The 21980-nt window shown below is 36.6% G+C and overlaps 1 protein-coding gene across 5 annotated transcripts in view; it reads left to right on the top strand.

The window, feature by feature from the left end:
* The window catches only part of AMBRA1 (autophagy and beclin 1 regulator 1), a 161522-nt gene that overhangs the window by 127631 nt on the left and 11911 nt on the right, over positions 1-21980 (top strand). For all 5 annotated transcript variants that reach the window (XM_058161761.1, XM_058161762.1, XM_058161764.1 and 2 more), the window contains one exon: positions 10206-10345. In XM_058161761.1, the coding sequence (XP_058017744.1) occupies positions 10206-10345 (140 nt within the window). The remainder of the gene's footprint in view (positions 1-10205; positions 10346-21980) is intronic.

Genomic DNA, 21980 nt, shown 5'->3' with positions numbered 1-21980 from the left:
TGAAGTTTGAAGTCCACAGGGGCCACTGTGTTCTTAGGAACCTTCAGTGCAGCAGAAATGTTATTGTAGATAACTCCAGATCTGTGCCTTGCAATAATCCTGTCTTTGAGCTCTGCTGACAGTTCCTTTGACCTCATGGCTTTTGCTCTGCTACAGTATGCATTGCCAGCCATGACGCCTTCTATAGAGAGATGTGTGCTTTTCCAAATCATGTCCAATCAATTTAATTTACCACAGGTCGACTCCAATTAAGGTGTTGAAACATGTCAGCAAGAATCAAGAGAAATAGGGAGCACCTGAGCAAAACTTCAAATGTTGTTGCAAAGGGTCTGAATATGTGATATTTTAGTCTTTTCGTTTTAATAAATTTACAGACATTTCTAAAATTCCATTTTTACTTAGTCATTATGGGGTACTGAGCGTAGATTAGTGAGAAAAAATGAATTTCAACAACTATAGAATCAGGCTGCAGCACACCAAAATAGACAAAAGTGAAGGGGGTCTGAATACTTTCTGAATGTACTGTAAATGCTATGGGGTAGATTTCTGAGTTCATCTGAAGTTTTTCATTTAGTATTTCAGCAATTTGAAGACCTATGTCTAGATGATAGTTGGTTTTCACCTATTCTTACTTCTCTGTCTTAAGGTGGCCATGATACGAAACTATAGGATTTTGCTGAAGTTCAAAAAAACTTAAGTCACATGATTCTCTGTATTTTGAGTCAGATGAGATTATACCCTTCCTTTAAATATCTTCATCCCAAAAACCAGAAACCTATTCACAATAAGTGGCAAAGCTGTTTTAAGACTGTTATTGTCCAGTATTTAAAAGTTTGAAAAGTCTGTTTTCTTTCATTCATATCTGTTCTCCTTCCCTTCTCCCTTCTAAATGATTAAACAATGTGTTATGTAAAAGTGGTATGAAATGCAAGGTCTCTGCTTGATTAGACTGTAAAAATGTCAATCCCAGACTAGCTAAGTGGCTTCTTTAGATTTCATGCATTATATTTTCAAGTGTTCTTCCAAACTTTTATTCTGCTTCATTAACCTTTCATCTGTTCATTGCCATTGCTAATCAGAAGTTTGACAAACGAGAACACAATAACATTTCATTTTAGTTTTAATGATGCTCTTTCAGCTCAAAATTAAAAATCATGCATAACTTCTTAATTGACAAATTTCAGTGTAACCCTTACAAGTATTTATTTTATTATGGATACCAACCAGAACAGCAGATGAAATAAAATAAACAGTGTAAAAACAGTGTAATTTCCATTATATAGTGTAAATACTTCCTGGCCTTTAAAAAAAAAGGGAGGGGCTGTTGCTCAGAAAGTCATTCCTGGGTAGGGCAGGTTGATCCAGTTGAGCTTCCAAATCTCGGGTACATTTTTTAAGTGTGATGATTGTTCAGTCATAGCCCGTCATTAAAAAGGCCTCCCTGGAGAAGCCCAATATTGTAGGTTTTGCAAAAAAAATTCGCCTATTCCATATTGATTCATAACAGTTTACAATAGGAAAAAAACCCTCAGATATTCAGAAAAGACTGTAACTTTAAAAAGTATACAATAATGCAAATCCTTGTGTCAGTTTCATGTTCAATCAGTCCTGCCTGCCTCTTAATACTGTGTTAAGAACGTATGAAGCCACTTTACACTTAAAAATTTGGACTGAACCTTTTTTAATGGGGCAGAAGAATTCTTCTTTTCTCTTGACTCCCAAGAGATTATTCCCACATACTGTTACAATTAATATATTTGTAAACTCAGCATATTTCTACTGCAGGGATGCTGCCCAAATGAAAGTTTGTAGAGAATATAGGGTTTGGAGTAAGGATGGGTACTGATATTGGATTTCATTTAGGACTGATTCAACTAAAAAAACAATCCAATAAACAGCAAGGAGATGACCTACTTAAGAAATTTGTACAACTTCAAAGAAAATAAGAGTGATTCTTGGGTGGTGGTGGGGGACATTCAAGTTTCATTTTTGTTATGGTTCGATATATAAATTCAAATGAAAATAGAATTTATCATGAAAAATCAGCAACATTTGCAAAAAATGAGAAGAATGTGTAAGGGAGGATAGGAAATAAAAGTGTAAGCAAAAATGATTCAAGAATGTTTGATTCAAGAAAGTTGCAGAAAGTGCAGTAGAAGACAGATGAGTAGTAGATATGAAGCAATCAGTGATAAAGACAGAAGAAGTTGAACATCCAGCCAATGCTACAGACTTTCAGGTCTCATAAACAACATGAAAAAAAACCCATCCCTATCAACTCTTTTAAAAATATAGAATAATTTTTCAATATATTACTTCTGTACCCTTCCTTTCAGAAAAGTGCAATTAGAATAGAATAGAATAGAATTCTTTATTGGCCAAGATAATAAAAACATACATGGAATTTGGACACACAAGGAATTTATCTTGGTGCATACGCTCTCAGAGTACATAAAAGAAAAGATATATTCATCAAGAATCATAAGGTACAACACTTAATGATAGTCATAGGGAAACATTAATATAAATCTTAAGGATACCAGCAACAAGGTTATAGTCATACAGTCATAAGTGGGAGGAGATGGGTGATAGGAACGATGAGAAGATTAATAGTAATGCAGACTTAGTAGCTAGTTTGACAGTATTGAGGGAATTATTTGTTTAGCAGAGTGATGGCGTTCGGGAAAAAACTGTTCTTGTGTCTAGTTGTGTCTAGCATTGTTTTGAGGGTAGGAGTTGAAACAGTTTATGTCCAGGATGTGAGGGGTCTGTAAATATTTTCACAGCCCACTTTTTGACTCGTGCAGTATACAAGTCCTCAGTGGAAGGCAGGTAGAAATTGTTTTTTTCTGCAGTTCTAATTATCCTCTGAAGTCTGTGTCTCTCTTGTTGGGTTGCAGAACCAAACCAGACAGTTATAGAGGTGCAGATGACAGACTCAGTAATTCCTCTGTAGAACTGTATCAGTAGTTCTTTGAGCTTTCTGAGTTGGTGCAGAAAGAACATTCTTTGTTGTGCTTTTTTTGATAACATTTTAGATGTTGGGTGTCCATTTTAGGTTATGAGATATGGTAGAACCTAGAAATTTGAAGGTCTCTACTGTTGATACTGTGTTGTCTAGTATTGTAAGAGGTGGTAGTATGGGAGGGTTTCTCCTAAAGTCCACCACCATTTCTACGGTTTTGTTTTATTAGAGGGTCTGATAAAATTATCCAGTTTGAATAGATACCTATCTACCTCAGTGTGAGCTTTGGGAGAAATTACAGATTTTTGGAAGCACACTGCCTTCAACCCTATACAGTTTTTACCACTAATGAGGCATCAGATGGCAGACATTAATTATCCTAACATCATTTGAAACATGATCCTTTTGGAATTTCTTGTCTTCCTTGAGAAAAAGAGGAAAGAAGTTGATCAGCTATACAACAGAGAAGGACTTAATTGAAGAAGTAGAAAAAGTATGAATAATAGCAACCATGATAGACTGTATTTTTTATTGCAAGGGAAACTAACACTGAGTTAACATTTATCCTCAACTAAAAAAGCAGATTCTAAATAATTCAGCATATGTTTAAGTAGGATTCTATATTTGGCAAGGGAAATGCCAAACATATCTCAAAGATTGGATAGCTACCATAAAATGCATAATGGAGTCAGCAAGAAAACAATAAAGAGAGTAACTTTTGCTTTATTGAATGGAGCAGGCCCTTCATTATGTAGACCATGTCAGAATGTAGTATATTAAGATCCATGTTTGTCAAATCATCTGAGGATTTTTGAGCATCTTCTTCTTTAAGAACTGAATTTGGAAAATTATTGCTTATGATAGTGTGAGATAATATAATATTGTTCCCACTTCAAATAGAAAATGACTGTTGCATTATTTGGCCCAAACTATGGATTGAAACAATATCTCCATGACAATGTTAATAACTGCTTAAGTACATTCTAAAGGTAGGCTTAGGAAGCAGCTGAAGCATTGTCATTTCTGAGTGGTTGATTTATAAATTGTCACTCATTGCTTATCTGCCAACTATTGAATCTCACATTAAGTAATCTTGCAAAGTGTTCTAGTAAAACGATCTTATATCCCTTCTCAGGAACAGACCAGATAATTATGTAGAAAATGCTTTTAAGTGACTGTCAACTATTGGCTAGGTAGAAAAAAATTAGTAACCGCTTTTTGAGAGTTACACAATGTAACTCTCACTGGAATTCATGCTTATTTTGAAAAACCTAGAATCTCAGTTCATTAGCCTTCCTGTTTAGGTTGGTGACACACTACAACAATTTTCTCTAAATTTCAGATTATTGGACAGTAATGTTATTGGTTCCAGAGAGTAGAACCATTATTTATATTGGTTAGAGATTATGGAAGTTATAGGTCAACAGATCTGAAGGGTGCTTTGCAGCTGAAGAACTGGCAAATTGTGAAATCAAAATGATGTATAGCTCTGGGAAAAATCAAGAAACAGTTACTCCATTTATCTTCAACTAATTTAAAATGTTCTGTACATCGGAACTGGATGAGAAAGCTTTTTGAATGGCCAGCACCCATCTTCTTACAAAATATGTTTTGTTCATATCCAGTTTCAATTTCTTACAATAAAAAGGACAGCCAATGTAATATTCCATATTGTTGATAATTTTAATCCTATTAACAGTTTTTTAAAAAAAGATCTCATCATATCAAACCTGTGGATAAAACTCTAATTTTAGCATCATATAGCACATATAAGAATCATTGTAGTTATTCCATTCCCAACTTCTTTCCCTTTGTATCCACTTCTTTTTGTTACATTACTATCCCTATAGCAGTGATGGCTAACCTTTTTCCTGCTGCGTGCCAAAAGTGTGGGGAGGGCAGGGGGGTCATGCGCGCACATGCCCATACCCATAATGCAATGCCCCTACATGACCTGCCCCCCGCATATGTGCACGTGACCCCCCACTTCTCCATGCATGCGCATGTATTCCTCCCACCGCACATGCGCCCACCACCACCCCGCGCATGCGTGCCACACCCCACCCCACTTGTTTTGGGCCTGGCAAGCCTCCCTGAAGCCTTCTGGGACCAAAAATGGGCTGCAGGGGGCGCCTCTGGAACCTGGAAGATGTCAGTGAAGTGCCTCCCCCAGGCCGCCACCAAGAACAAGCCAGCTGATGGGCCCTCGGCCCCTTTTGCCAAGGGAGCGCACTTCCTAATCTCTTACCCTGGCGCCGGACAGACATTCCTTTGATAGCGCTGCTTTTTTCCCTGGTGGCTCGAGAGAGGGTGGCGGCGATTCTCCTCCAGAATCCCAGTCACAAGCAGCAGGGTGAGAACGGCTGCCCCACCCTCCTCGCCGGCCGCCAAGAACAAGCAGCGATGCCCCAGCTACTTTACTGGGGCTGCGGGGCTGCACAGCGGTTCTCAACCTGCCGCTTGTGGCTGGGATTCTGGAAGAGAATCCCCGCCACTCCCCTCCAGCCACCGGGAAAAAAGCAGCATTCCCCGTGCTACTTTCCTGGCGCTGCGCAGCGGTTCTCAACCTGCCACTTGTGGCTGGGATTCTGGAGGAGAATCACCGCCACACCCTCTCCAGCCACCAGGAAAAAAGCAGCATTCCCTTTGATACTTTCACAAGAAGCCCACTCGGGGAGGGAGGGAAGCCCTGGCCCGCCCCTCCTAGCCAACAGCTCTCTCCCCTAGGAAGCAACCCCCGGATTCCCATTTCCGCATCTTTGGGCATGCAAGCTGTTCTTTGCATGTGCATGCAGGGGGCTTCGCGTGCACCAGAAACCAGAAGACTAGGTGGCCAGTGCGCATGTGCACTCCGGAACCCAGAGATCATCTTCCCAGCACACTGGACAAATGCTCTTTCGGTTTATGGTGCTCCCGTGTGTGTGACGACCAGCTGGCTGGCGTGCCAGAACCAGGAACAGCAACGGGTGAAAGCTCCGTGTGTCCGGAGAGATGGCTCTGTGTGCCATTTCCAGCATGCGTGCCATTTCTGGCAGGCATGCTATTTCCGGCATACATGCCATAGGTTCGCCATCACAGCCCTATAGCCACCCTCCAATTGCTAGGTTTTGTTTTGCTGTTCCTGTTGCTTTATCATCTATAATTCTCCTTCAACTCTATAGGATCTGATGTGGAATTCTTTCAGGTTTCTGACAATGGCTTTATCTTGTTCTTATTAATACCAAGATCGAGAAGAGTCTGTTTTAAAAAGACATTGGGGAGATATTTTGTGAGGGGGGGAAATTAAAGGAGGAAGGCTGTTATCCCTAGCTTCAAAGGCCCCCAAGAACTGTGCCTTTTATATTGTTAGAGTGTTTTAGAATAAGTTGGAAGTAGGAAATTGTAACGTCAATCAAGTATTGGAAAGAAGTTAACTATTCCTGTAATTTCTGGTTACTGATATATTTGGACAGTGCAAAAATTAAAATTAGAACTTTTTCAGATATTTCTTTAAATAGGAGGTTTTTGGCTACTTCAATATATAGGCAGGTGAAATGTGCTTTTATTCCAAACATGTAGAGATCCAAGCAGCAATGAATCCATAAGTGATGGGAAAAATTTGAATGATTGGAGCCTGAAGTATTTGACTGAGGAAACATCAATGGCCAATTATTCTGCTATAGCTAACTTGTCTTTATCAATGAAAAGGCAAGAAGGATTTTTCAAATGCAGTATAAAATGACAATTTTTGTGGATACTGTTAGAATTGTATATGGCAGGAAATAAAATCTTTGTGCACTAATGTTATGTCTTAATTGTCTTTCCCTGTAACATCATAAAAGCCCTGCAATGTAACAAAGATTAACACCAACATTTAGAAATTAGAAAATACAAGGTCATGTATTTCACTTTGAATCATAGGATACCATCTCTTGTGCCAGATGGAACAACCAGGTTTTGACTGATTTACTGAAGAGTAGATCAGGGAAAGGAATTCCATAGTAAATGTGGCAATTTCATAAAGACAAGATCTGAAAGGAGTTGACAATATTTGATCTGATCAGATGGGCAGATGAATATAGGTCTCTCAATAACTTGATGCAGAGGCAACCAGCACCACGGATTATCTGTAAACCAATCAGTAACCAGTGCAATCCCAAAGCAACAGAGTAATCCAGTATATTGGGATATTGCTATAGCCATCATTGCTCAGGCTGTTGCATTTTGTAGTAGTAGTTTCTGAAGGCTCTTCAAGAACAGTCCCATGTAGAGTGCATTACAGTAATCTAAGTGTGAAGTGACTAAGATATGAAAAATTGCAAACAGGGGCTCCTGTTATCCAGGAATGGCCATAATTAACACATTAGATATAGCTATGCACTATAAACACTTCTAGCCACAGCTGCTACCTAGTCAAGCAGTAGCTATAAGTCTTCGATGATTCCAAAGTTGCAACCCATCTCTGAATGGGAAAGCATGACTCTGTTAAAGTTAAAAAATAATAATATTGGTCTGGAATCATTAGATCAAGATACCCACAGCCATTCTTTCTTGCAAGGAGCCTGTTCTTCCCCATCCAGATCCTTTGTTTCCAATTACTGGATCAACACTTCTGCTGCAGTGAGCGTTGCATCCCAGTATGAGATGTATAACTGGGTATTATCAGTATATTGGGATGATCTCTCCTAGCAATTTTATGTAGGTGTTAAAAGAAATGAAGAGAATAGAGAGCCCTGAAGTATACCAGGGAAAAGGCAACAATCTGATTTTTCCTATCTTTCTCCTTCCCCCTCAGGACCAACAGACTGTTTGTTCCTCTGTTCTAATAAACTTTTCAGAACCGTATGGAAATGTTAAGACTATTATTTGTCTCCCACAGGCCAATGGTATCTTAGGTGGCTTAAAGGCTAAAGAAAAGGTTCAAGTTAATAGGCAGTTAAGCAACACAAGTCCCAAGGTGTGCACTTACCACCTAAAAAGATTGAATTTAGAAAGCAGTATTTGAGGGTTTAGACTTTTAACAACAAATTCATAGATTTGGAAGAAAAATAAACAAAGGCGTAAGAGAAAATCCTGGAAACCAAGGAGTGAAAGTCGTTTTTAGTTTTAGAAAGTCAATAGGAAAGCATTGGGGTTTTCTTGATGGGCTCAACTCATCATAGCAAGATAGGCAAAATACTGAAGGCTTCACTCGGGAGCACTCTGCACAAGAGTAATCTCTGTGTCCTACAGCAGTTTTCTTGTGAGGAACAAGTCAGCTCTACCAAGAAGACAGCTTATGTTGCAATTACTGTTGATCTGACAAGGTAAATTTGCAAGGAGATGAAATTAGGATATCATTGAGTGATGTGACATTTGATAGAAAATTTGCTATAGAATAAGAGAGGAAATGTTGTAAGTATGGATTGATGCATCCTAAATCAGCCCTTTTTCCTTACTCCTACTTGGAATATTTTTATAATGGGAATTAAACAAATACACCTGATCATTGAACAGTTGTTCTCTATTTTATTCCAATAAAGCTGCTTTTTAAAAATCTGTTTAAAATGTACTTGTGCCATCTTTATTCTCACATCAAGTATATTAAAAAAAGAGAAGTTATAGTTTTGTTTCTATTTATCTGATAATGATAGATATATCAAGGGAAATTAATTTTGGATTTGTTTTTGTTTTTTCTGGAAAGATTAGGAATAGGAGGATATATTCTCTCCTCAAAACAGTGTAGTAGAGTTGAGATTTTCCCCTAATCCTGTAGGGAGGTTTGGTCACCGTGGTGGTAGGAACCATCCTCCTTCTATAATTCACAATATTAAGCATCTCTGGATGATATAGGCTATATGGAGCTATGCTCTCATAGACAATTAATTGATGTTTGTGAAGAAGTTGAGTTCTTCTGATAGATGGAGACAGATTACAATTTCCCAATGGAAATGAACTCTAAGTGTGGTGTAGCAATTGCTAGATCCAAGGAGTCATTTCCAGCCACATTTCTTAGCAAGAAGCAGTTGCCTGAGAGGAATTGTTTATTCATAAAGCAAGTTTGCATTATGATCCCCTAGTGTATTTTTTTTCCCCTCTTACATCTCAAAACAATGCTTATTTTTCTGAATAAACGTTACTTTGCTCTTATAAAAGGCTTCTTGTTATCATAGCCCCATTAAAACGAGTGCATACCATAATCTCCATGGCAACAGATACAATCAGTGTATATTGGATTCTTTGTTACACAGTCAAGAGAATAGGACAGGTATGCTGAAATCATGTAGGTATTAACAATAACACCAAAGAGTTGACAGTCTCAAATTACACTGAAGTTCTCCAAATGCCACTTACTTTTGAGGAAAATAAAATGCCCCAAAACAGTTATTTGTATGTTTTTTAAAAATGGGCAAAGTCATTATGTATTCCACTAACATTCCTTTTATTGATATGAAAGTTTATTGATATATCAATTAACTTCTCAGAAGCTATTATTAACTACTGTTTTTTTTTAATATACACACCTATACACAAACACACTAGAGCCATTTTGATGTAGTGGGTAAGTTGTTGGACCAGTAGTAAGAAGAGCTAGGTTCTAGGTATAGAGGCTAGTTGAGTAACTTGGGCCAATCATCTCAGCCCTAGATTGGAAAGACCTTATCTACCAACCTGCTCTGTAGATTACAGTTAAAGTTCATAACCATGAAGGAAGAGATTTTCCCCTTGCCATGGACTGATTGGTCTGATGTGCACACATACATACATGCATCAAGAATATCCTTAAATGATGATCAGAGGAGAAAGAAGGAAGACTCAATAAATTAAGAAATCACATGACTTAAACATAAATATTTAGCAAGCTTGATTCCTTCTCCCCACTCCTTCTCCCTTTTTAAATTCTGGTTTACAACATTCTCTGATGTTTCAACTTTGATACATACCAGTTTTGTGTTTTTCTGCAATAGAGAACTGAAGTACCTATATTTTATTAATGTATGAATCTTTGTGTCTGTGATATTTGCCAATGTTTGTAGAGAGGCTTAATAAAATTCTGATGTCCAGCCCAGTAGTAGATTACACAGTCCCAAGACTTGTTAATACTTGGAGCTGTTTTGCTGAAAAGAATGCTGTCCAGTTTTTTAATGTTGAGGATGACTGATACTAAATTTTTCACTTTGTTTTATATTACTTATTTTATTTGCAGGACGTGATCTTCTTCCAAACTTAGTTTTGCATGTTTAAAGCATTGTTAATTCTATTTTGTTTTTTCTTGTTTTAGAGAGTGTTCAATGTCTTGTACCCAATGCCTGCCGATCAAAGGAGACACGTCAGCATAAATTCTGCTCGCTGGTTACCTGAGCCGGGTTTAGGATTAGCTTATGGCACTAATAAAGGGGATCTGGTGATTTGCCGACCAGAGTAAGTGGCATGATTTAAAACTTGAAGATTAAAATAAACTTTGATTTTATTAGAAACTTTTTAATCATTTGTTCATTTTCAGTAATTTATTTGGAATTAAATTTAAATCTTTTTTATGATGAAATTTTATTGGGTTTTTTTTAAAACCTAAATTATTACTACAGTTAAATGGGCTTGAGGTATCTTTTGAGATTGTGAAAAGAGAGGAAAATATGAGTAACTTTGCTTGCAAATCTGTGTCATTGTTGCAAGGAAAGGGAAGAGCCTCATTTCAGAGATTGACCTGAATTCTAGAGATAATAAAAAACTTTTAAGATGTTTCTTCTGGGTATAACTGAAGTTCAGGATAGAATCAGAGACCCTATATTTCATTTTACTTTTCTTGTATAGCACAAAAATGAGGCACATCATTTTCCATTGCTTTGTGGTAGAAATATATATTGAATAAGAATAATTAAAATCAAAGATACAAATCTGACTCATAATACTGTGTAGCCAGCCAATTTCCTCTCTTCTCCTCTCCCGGGTTTTTAATGGGGTTTCAGTTGACATTTTCACTTGAATGTGCCATGATTCAAGTGTTCAGTTACTTCAGTCCTTTATACTGGTTTTCTCTTAAGTTCTGGTAAAAATTAGAAATTTTTTTGGAAATAGGAAAGCTGTGGCTTTCCGTATATTGCTGAATCACAACTATGCTGAAAGAGCTAAGCGTAACTCAATTAGTAAAGACTTCCCTAACAGTACAATACCAGAAAGATAGCTTTCCCTCTTATGTCTTATAATTTTTTATTTTATTTATTAAGTATTTCAATGTTGAGGCCATCCAACTCCATAGCAGATCTAAGCCACTCACAATTAATAACATTTCTAAAAAGCAACATGTATCAATAAAAAAGAATGGAGCTGACCAGTAGACAAAATCAATACTTTTAAAAATTCGTAAAACAAAAACAGTTCCAGAAAAGAGCATATACTCTAGAGCAGTGGACAAGGAATAGGTGAGATTAAAACAATATTATCAACACATCCTAGGCAAAACATAAGACTGCATCAGACTTAAATTTAGGCTTTGGTTGTTGATTAGATTTTTAAATTATTTTATGCTACATAACAGGTTGGTATCTTCAAAAAATAAGGATGCCCACTACTGAAATCCCATCACTTGGTTCCACTTCCTTGCTCTATTTACAGATTTACTTTCCATTTCAGCTGAAATATGCTTTGCAATAAAAGTCTAAACTGATTTTCCAGTTGTACATAGATGTGCATAAAGTTTATGGTTGAATAAACCCATTGGGAGGAATAGCAATTATTAATCTGAAAGTAACACATTTTTGTCAGTGCCAGATTTTCTAATATGTAATAACTTCAACAAAGAACAATCCTAATATGCAGACTTAAAGCTTTATAGTTTGGTGTAATCATTAATAATCTATTAAAATACATTATAAAGTATTTGTAGTTTCTGTGAAGCACTTTCACCTTCTGTGAGGCACTTTTAAACCAAATCTTTAGTCCTACTAACTACATCGCTTCAGCCTTATCATGCATTTCTGGAGGCTGACCCAATTTCTTTGCCAGACCATTCAATCGGTAGAAGAGATGCCTCCCAGCAATAGAGTCCCTAGTGCATCATTTTCCTTTTATGAATAATAAGCCTTGGCTCAGGACGCTTTGTGACGAGAAGATGAACAGGATTGTATTGATCTCTACTCTTGGATTCGTTCTCTGACTTAAAGTTCATATAGATAACATCTGTGAACTAATGCCATAACAGATTAGACAGTTTTGCAGAAAACACAGGGTTTTTTCTTTTTTCTTTTTTGGCTATAGGAGACCTAAATCTGATACTATTCTGGAATTTATTTGTAACTAGCTGATGACCCTGCGCTGCCCAGATACTTTTTCATCCTAATCTCCCACCTCCCGCGCATGTGCGCATGACCTCCCCTTGGGGTATTTTTTTCCAGAGAGTAAGTCATCTGTGTACCAAGTTTGGTTGAAATTGCTCAAGGTGTTCCAGAGTTATGCTCGAATGCACGCACGCACGCACACACACAAACACACACACACACAGAGAGAGAGAGAGAGAGAGAGAGAGAGAGAGATGGAGAGGTATTAGGGGTGTCTTACCCCACAGTGTTTGTCTCCAGAGGGTAACTCATCTGTGTATCAAGTTTGGTTGAAATTGCTCAAGCCATTCCAGAGTTATGCGACGTTTCGACAAAGTCTCATTCGTCATGTTCAGGCTTCAGCTTCATGCTTCTGGGAGCAAAAAAAATTGCTCCCAGAAGCACGAAGCTGAAGCCTGAAGATGACAAATGAGACTTTGTCGAAACGTCGCCAAGACAGTTCCAATTTTACGCGGGAGAAAACCCGAATAACCAAAGACCTACATACAAACACCCACAAAAACCTCAGAAAACACACACACACACACACACACACACACACACACACACACACAGAGAGATCCTTTTTTATACATATAGATTCTTGGAGCAATAAGCCCCCCCCCCCCGCCCCAAATTATAATGTTGTCATCCAAAATAAAGATTTTATTGAGATCTTTACAACATACTTTTCTGAAGATGGAGTCAGGCATATTATTTTTAAAAGTTTTGCTTTTACATTTTTGCAATTTAGTATGTTTTTATCAAATTAAGCAGATTTTTGTTTAATGACTGTTCCTTCTGGTATGCTAAGTATAGGACTTACTTTATATGCTTCTTCCTCTGCCTTTGAGATATGTTAAAGCATTGATTGATATAATGCAGCTTGCTTGTAGCTAGAAAATTCAGGCATTAACGGTAGAATACCTTGACTTGTGTGAGATATGTTGTGTACAAAACTCTTATGCCTACATACATTTAAATAATTTTAGTAAATTGAAGAGATTGCTTTAGTTTATATACTAAGCAACCTGGTATCTTAAGCAGCTGTGTATATTTGGTACTTAATCACCACACATAGAAGCGGCTCATGATTTATTTTTATTTTAATGTTAAAATGGGGAAGGGCAATTTTCACCGATTCCCAATCAGCTGGAGATAAATACTGGAAAATTCCAATCCCTTACAATGTTTTTTTTTTCTCCTTGAAGGCTTATGCTGGAAGGGTGATTGAGGTGTTTGGTTTTGAGGGATAAAAGGTGGAAATGGGAATGATTTGCTTCTCAATTGCCTTGTGTTTCTATTTTTCCCTTATATTCCAATAGATTTCAAATTAATTTCATTTATTTAGTTTATAGTTATCTCAGGGAACTGAATATGCTTTGAAAGTAAAACCATGAAGTGTGACTAACTACTCGTTTTGGGCTAGTCTGGATAATCTCATGTTGGTTGTGGTGGCTATGAAGTTTTAAACTGCTCTAACCATGGATGGTTTTAGTATGGATGCTTAAATAACTCAGAACAATTGTTCAGTGAATCCTCAGCCCCAAATGTGGATCCATATTTATCAGTTCAGACAAAAAGACAACTGGGTGTTGAAGTGGAAAGGACATCAAAAAAAAAAAAAAAATTCTCTACGTCTGTCATAAACATTCACTCCAGATTGGCTTTTAGTTTCATAGAAACAAATTATAGCAACGTCCCAAAAGTGCTTTTGAAAAAAACACCTTTGGGACAACCATGACCTGAATGACTGAGAATCCCCATAGACATGTAGCAACTTCCCTCTCTTATCTGATCTGGTGCAGAGTCAAGTACTAGGAGGACATTTCCATCTCCTAGTTTCCCAGTGCACATTTTAATTTTAAACACATTAGGTTGGCATTGTATTACTCATTGACCTGGCATTTAACAACAGTACCAGAAGATGAGAGAGTAACCTGCAATTACTCTGAGTGAGGTGTATAGCAGCAGGAAGGATAGGCACAAACTAACTATGTAACTAACCTCCATTATTCTTATCTGACAAGTTAATTAATACCCAATTGTCATACTTCCTTCCTGCCATAATCCTACTTAGATTTCCCTCATCTAGCCCAGATTACATTTTTTAAAAAAATTCCAAGTTCTTAACTTTGTTTCATTACTGAAATGAGTTTCCCACAAAGAGGTTCTCCTCCCTTCAGGAACAATTAATTTGGGGGTAACCTTTCACCTGCATTAGGCCTTGGAAAAACGTCTTTGGCTGATGCAGCATAAGTTACATGTTTTTCTACATATTTCTCAATTAAACAATTTGTTTCCATTGGTAAGATTTACTTCTTGATTCTTTAAATTCTTCTAGGAATTCTGTTTGTTGTTTACCCACATTCTGTGCCATGCTTTGTAACTTTGAACTTGGAATACTGATTTAAACATTTTGAAACACCAATACTATAATAGAATAACATAGAGTCATCTGTTGGGATCGTTATGAACCACATGTCTTAGAGGAAAGTAAATAAATATTTAACATACATTAGTAAGAGTACAAGTAGTCCTCAACTTACGACCACAATTGATCCCAGAATTTATGTCGTTAAGTGAGAAATTTGTTAAGTGAATTTTATCCCATTTAACGACTTTATTTGCCGCATTTGTTAAGTGAATCAGTGCAGTTGTTAAATTAGTCACACAATTGTTAACTGAATCTGGCTTTCCCGTTGACTTTGCATGTCAGACAGTTGCAAAAGATGATCCCATGACCCTGGGATGCTGCAACTGTCATAAATATTAATCAGTTGTCAAATATTCTAATGTAAATCATGTGACCATGGGGATGCTGCAGTGGTCATAATTTTTTTCAGTGCTGTTGAAAATTTAAACAGTCACTAACTGAACTGTTGGAAATCAGGACTACCTATACAAAATTAAAAATGTGGTTCCCTTGTAACCATGAATCAAAGATTTTGTGTTTTGGAAGTTCAGCCAGAACCATTTAGAGATCTCAGTCTGGCTGAACTGAAACTGGGAAGGTTTTGCTTGTTCTGGATTTTAACTGGAGGGATCTTAGAAATCAAGTAGGGCGAGGTCATTTTTATTTTATTGTATTTTAATTTATTTTAATTTATTATTTATTTATTTAATAAACTAATATGCTGCCCATCTCATCAAAGATGACTCTAGATGACTTACACCCAATTAATAAATGTGCCTATAAAACATTAAAACAATAGAGATCTTATATTTAAAATTCAGTTAAAATTAAATGTTATCCTATCCCTCTCCTACCAACTCCTAGATTTTCCCAGCAGCTTACTGTCCTTTATTTCCACTAAGCTGCCACCAGTGGTGGGATTCAGCCAGTTCGCACCTATTCAGGAGAACCGGTTCAGTTCGGAGAACCAGTTGTTGGAAGAAATCTTATTTTGTTTTTTTCCACTTTACAGGGCTAATCCTGTAAGGAAGGCAGGAAGGAAACGTTCTGGTGTTTTTTCTAGCCTAATCTTTATTGCCTTGCTTACAGAAACTGCCTCTGGTTAACCCTTATGACATTGTAACAGCTACGGCGAAGCACCCATCGACGTGAGTGAGGTTGAGTAGGCCACACCCACATAGTCACATGACCACCGAGCCACACCTTCCAGCTGGTCATTAGGGCAGAGAACCGGTTGTTAAATTATTTGAATCCCACCACTGGCTGCCACCTTTAAGACCGTGGCCCTTTTCTATTCTCCCCACATTCAAACAACTCTGCCAGAAGATGTGTATTTTGGTCCAGAGATGGACCAGCCAGAACTGGAACTTTGGATTTGGAAGGATCTTCTTTTCCAAACTTTGAAAATATATCCTTGTACTATATTACAAAAATAAAGATGATTGAGGAAATCAAAGTGTATTTTTAATACAACTGTAAACACTCTGAATTGAATATATTTTAAAACATTAATTTCATTGGTATGTTATGTAAATTATAAATGAATTTACTATTTTTTGTGAGAAAACTTTCATTCCACTCACTTTTAAATCAAGTGTTAACCACACTTGAAATTTTACATAAAAGAATTTTATGAGCAAACCTATTAATGCATTTTACATTCCTACAATAACGTGTTACCCTTAAATGTTTTAATAGTGCTAATTTTCCTCCCAAATGTTTGTGTGGGTTTTGAATAAATGGGGAGGCTCCTCCTCCTCCATTCCATTCTTCCAAATTTTTACATCTCTAGGCTACAGCAATTAATACTCTTAAAATTCATCTTTAACTTGATTTAATTTTCTAATTTGAGCCTTTTTATTCAAGCTATTACACTTTGCAAAGAATGCCTGTTTTGCAGCAGAAGCAATATTTTGTTCTTAAGGCAGTTATAAAATGTCACAGGTCACATATGCTTGTGCAAACCTATCGCTCTCATCTTCTTAAACAGCATACGTTTAAACAGAGTCCACTCAGCTATATTTTTGATTTGCTTTAGGAATATTTATGCAGTGAGTTGCTACTGTGTCAGTTATCACAACCGTATTGATATCATCACTAAAAAAAAAAAGAAATTATCAGAGCTGCAGAATTTTCTTTCTCCTTGTGCTTCAGCTCATATATTTGAAATAAAACAATGTCTTCCTGGGATGAGGAATAGATGACCCTATTTTTATTAACCTGTTTTCTCTTTCTTTATTCTGATAGTTTCTTCCTACTTCAATAGAGATCAAACGTTTGGTACCTAAGAAGCAGAACTTTATTTCCTATTGGTTTTATGCATAATTCTGATTGGAATCTCCACTTGTACCTGAAACAAAATATATTATCTGATATTATTAACATGAGGCTTTTACCTGCAGTGTGAAAGAGTTGCACATATGGAATACAGCTAAAAATAAATGGATAGTGTGTATGCTAGTGCACAGCAGCAACAGCTTCAGCTTTCTTGAAGGAAGCATCTTGAACAATCTCTGGAGTCATAACTCTTAACTTGCTATTCAATGTATTCAAGAATGACCAGAAAAATATAGATGACCAATAATGGATTTATTCTGGACATTTATTTAGAATTTTTGGGTTTTGGAAAAAATAGTTTTTTGCTCTAGGATGATTAAACCACCCATTAATATAAGAGTTCTGGATTTCCTTATGACAATTTATACTTCCAAGTAAATAAAGTTCCTGCTTAATCCTACTCTAGCTGTTAGAAGTAAATAGCTGTCTGACTCTGTACTCTACAAGCACGCAATTAATTTGAGTGAGGGTGAAAGAAAAAATGCTTTCTTTGGCATCTGAAATTGCTGGAAAAATACGAAAGCTTTGACAGTAAACAAAGGAAGTGTAGGAAAAAAGACAGAATTGATAGCACTACCCATATTCATTGTATAGAACTATCTGACTATAGATCATGCCATAAATTGTCACACTATGAACAACTATAATCCTGTGTTCCTGGCCGGTATTTAGTAAGAATATGGGTAGATTATCAAATGCCACAAAGGTCTTATTTCATGTTGTGGAAAGACTGTCGTTTCTGGTAGAAGAACATCAGTAACAAAGACACCCTCTCCCACATTACTTTATTCAGCACTTACCAGTTTTCCGTTGCAGTGTGTGAGAATGATTTTAAAGTGTTAATAATCACTCACAGTACTTACTGAGACTCCATGCCTTGGACAACACGTAGAGCGAATTTAGTGTGCAGCTAAATAGAGTGAGTGTACCTAGAGTTTCAGCGGGAGTGCTAACCATATCAGACAGAAAATCCCTAGGAATCCATTAGCCCTTCAATCACTTTACCAATAACTTTACCAATAGCCACTGAGAGGCAAAATCACAGAAAGTGGCCTGGCTAGGAAATTCTGTTTTGTTTTTGTTTTTAATTTTAAAAATCAACACGTTGCTCTTTAAAACTGATTTTTCTGAGCTCACTTGCAAAACGTTAAGATCACACTATTAAAGTGTTTCAAATCTTTTTTAAAAAAAACACCCCTCAAATAACAATAAGTAAAATGCAATTCTTTAACAAGGCAAACATAACAGAAAAATTAAATGGCTTCATTTAGCAAATTTCAAGTCTTAATATATTAAAAGACACAGGAAACGAAAAATATATTTGCCTGATACTTGAAATAAAACCAAGTAGGTGCCAAGAATTCCCCAAGTAGGAAATTAGTGGAATGTCCTCACTCTGGAGGGGCATTCTGCTGTTAGTGGTCGAAGGGTATCACTGAAAAGGCCTGTTCCCAAGTAGCTTTCTTGTCCTACCATAGCATGAAAGAGCACCCAGAGGAGGATTCTGAGGATAACCTGAAGTACAGAATGAGGTTCTATATGCAGGATGAACAGTCCTTCAAATGCTTTGGACTCATGACTTAAAATGTTATATAGTTTGATGCTAGCAACCTTCTTCTTCTTCTAACCACCTGAGATAAAAATCCTGGGAGTAAATATTATAGGAATCCTTCAATTTGGTTTTCATTACCCCTTGCTTCAGACTGTTAACGGATATTAAAGTTTAAATTTTCATGCCGTGAACTGAAAGCCAACTAAAATAAGAATGTTTTGGCTCTTGTTCCATGCACAGCTGTTAGTTTTACTTTAGTTACTGGCAATTTCTCTCTTGTTCTTGCTGGAAAATGTAAATTCAATTAAAAGCATGGAAACTATCAACTCAGATACTGTGGGTAGCTTTTTATTAAAGATAAAAATACCCCTCATCTCATTCTTGGGGTGACTCTCACCATGTAGATTTTTAATATATTATGGTTTGTTTCACAATTATCCAGATACTTATTTGATAATTTTATCCACCTATCAAGTCCTTCTCAAAGACCTGGGATAGACAGATGGTCTTGTTTGATGGTGTTAAAGGTATCGTTGCAGGATATAAGCTGTTCCAAATAAAGCTGTCTTTTGCAATTGACTGGTGGTGATTTTGACAATATATGGTTTAGGATTCATTCAGGTATTTTAATTTGCAACTTCTTTAGACGTTCCTGAGAGCTGGCAAAGCTGTTCATAAAATCCTGCCTCAGTTTTCAAATGGTTGTATTATGGCTGTGAATATGCCAGCTATTTTACAAGACAGGCGTTCCAAATTATATTTAAGATGGAAGGCTTAGAGTCATCATTAAACATGGACTCATTTAAAGGGTATTTTAAAACACTTTCAATCTTCTAAGTATTATGTTGTAAGATAATTTTAAATGTCATATCACAGACACTCACACAGTTGCTAAACTGCTTTATGGCTAAACTGCTCTTTGTTCTTTGTTTAGAACAGAATTAATGCTTGGATGAAATCACGTGATAGTCTGCATACCATTTGCATACTTTATTCTGTAGTATTACATGCTTGTAATATCATAACATGATATGTATTGCGTAGTTAGAAACAAATTTAAATATACTATACTTTTGAAATATTTTGTAAGCTGTGAAAGGCAGCCGGGTAACTTTGGGCCAATCACTCTGTCTCAGCCCAACTCACCTCACAGAATTGTTGTTGTGGGGAAAGTAGAAGAAAGAAAGGTATATTAGATATGTTCACCACCTTGAGTTGTCTATAAAAATAAAGGTGGGAAATAAATAAATAATAATAATGTATCTTAAATTGTGATGTATCTGTGGGAGCTTTGAAAGCCCCTTGATAGTTTAACTGAATTCAGGAAATGTGCTACTGAGTTTAAACTTGGAACCATGCATAGAAGTACTGTGGGCCAACTATCTGATGCATACCCTTGGGAAAGGCTAAGAAAAAAAATGATTTTAGCTCCACTTGTCTGGGAGCTTTCTCAAGTCAACTAGGTTTCATAAACACATAACTTTCCTTTTCAACTGTCAAGTGTTCTCTTAGGACTCTCTTAAAGATAGTAGTCACTTGGAGCTTTGAAAAACATTCCCAAGCTTATCATTCATTCCCTCTCCTTTTGCTAGGAAATATCACCTAGATATAAAGCTTTTTAAATATGGAAGACTTATATAAAAACATAGGGCAAGTGGAATAAGAATTTATAACTAAAATTAAAGTAAAATATGTAAAATGAAATATAATGTATTGATCATCAGACACTTCCAGTGCAGCCTTAACACCTGTTTTTAAAAAAATGACATTTGCTTTTGCTAATGCTATTTGAATGATATCATTGTTCATAAGAAAAATCACACTATTTTTAACAAGATGTCTCTTCTGGAATGACTAACAAGATTATAAAAGATGCAAATAACATATACAATAAACTGCCACCAGTTTGCAGCTTCAGTGATACATGCATTGTTAAGTATTAGCTGATCCTTTAAGAAATTACCTATCTTTTAAGTTACTCTACCATTGAATGTTTTCACTGAGCTAGTATATGTGTTATGGATGTCAAATGGCAGCTATATTAATTTTATAGCAGCTGTTCGTTCAGATCACATGTTTATCTTCTAACTTCTAAGTATTAGGGGTGGTGTAATGAAAATTATTAAATTGGGCATTGTTTCAGAATGCTTCAGAATGCTTCAGGCAGAGGATAGGATAGAGTAGGATACCTTTATTGTCATCTGCTGCATGTGCAACAACGTTCTGATGCTTGCTCTCAAAAGAAGGAATACCCCCCACTGAACAATATGTCCATGGCAAGGATAACAAAAATGACACCAAAAACCTATATTAGTCTTCTTTTCAGCATCTTGAGAGTCTTGAGAGTTAACAAGGTTGGTGCTATATGGAACAAAGCTGTTATTAAATCTGGTTGTTCTGCTACGGACACTACGAAGGCTGTTCCCGGAAGGCAATAGCCAGTCATGGATAGGATGTGTAAAGTCCCTGACAATATTACGGACCCTGGTCAAGCAGCACTTATATGCCATTTCCTGGCTAGAAGGATAGAAAGAAGAATATGAATATGATATGAATATAAGAATATGATCGTAGCACCGCTCTGCAAGTCTTGAAAGCAACTGCTTTTGAGACCTAGAAAATAACCATTTCCAGATGGAAACTCAATATGTCAGCCATTATCTGTATATTGACTTTCATCTTTTGGGGCCATTTGAAATGATTCACATTATTACATCCCTATAAAAATAGTAGTTATTTGGGGAAAGGTCAACTTGGATGCTTTCAGTTTGAGACCAGGACATAGCTAATTTAGGCTTAGGTATGAAATGCCATGATTTTTGAAGTTCTGATATTCTGTGTTATGTATGTTTTGTCCTGTATTTGAGACAATGTCAAATAAGTGTTCAGAGTTATAAGAGTAGAATAGAATAGAATAGAATTTTTATTGGCCAAGTGTGATTGGACACACAAGGAATTTGTCTTGGAGTAGGTTTCTATGTTGCAGTAACATAGATAGGCTAGGCCAACAGTCCCCAACCTTTCTAGCTTTGCGGCCCAGCGGACGAGGGAGAAGGGATAGTTCTTTTGTGAGTGGTAGGTGCGCACACAAATGAAGCTTCATATGCGAGTGCAAGCAGGAGTTCATGTGGCCCAGTTCCGAATGGATTGAGGTACGGTAATGGGCCACGACCCGGAGGTTGGGGATCCCTGGGCTAAGTCAGTGGCTCTCAGCCTTTTCTTCATTATGGATCCCCTTTAAATATATTTTATGACCATATATCATCACCATGGACCACCAAGACTAGCCTATGTTTATATTAGCTACTGTCAATAATATACATTCAGTACTACATTTGTGAAATCAAGTTCATGCATCTTCTTAAGTTTAGTGTATGCTAGAAATATTTTAAATTGAAAGTAAAAAAAAGTCACATCTTTGTATATCAAGATTTAATA

This window comes from Ahaetulla prasina, chromosome 1 (assembly GCF_028640845.1).
Source record: "Ahaetulla prasina isolate Xishuangbanna chromosome 1, ASM2864084v1, whole genome shotgun sequence".
NCBI lineage: Eukaryota > Metazoa > Chordata > Lepidosauria > Squamata > Colubridae > Ahaetulla > Ahaetulla prasina.
This window is presented reverse-complemented; position numbering and strand designations above follow the sequence as displayed.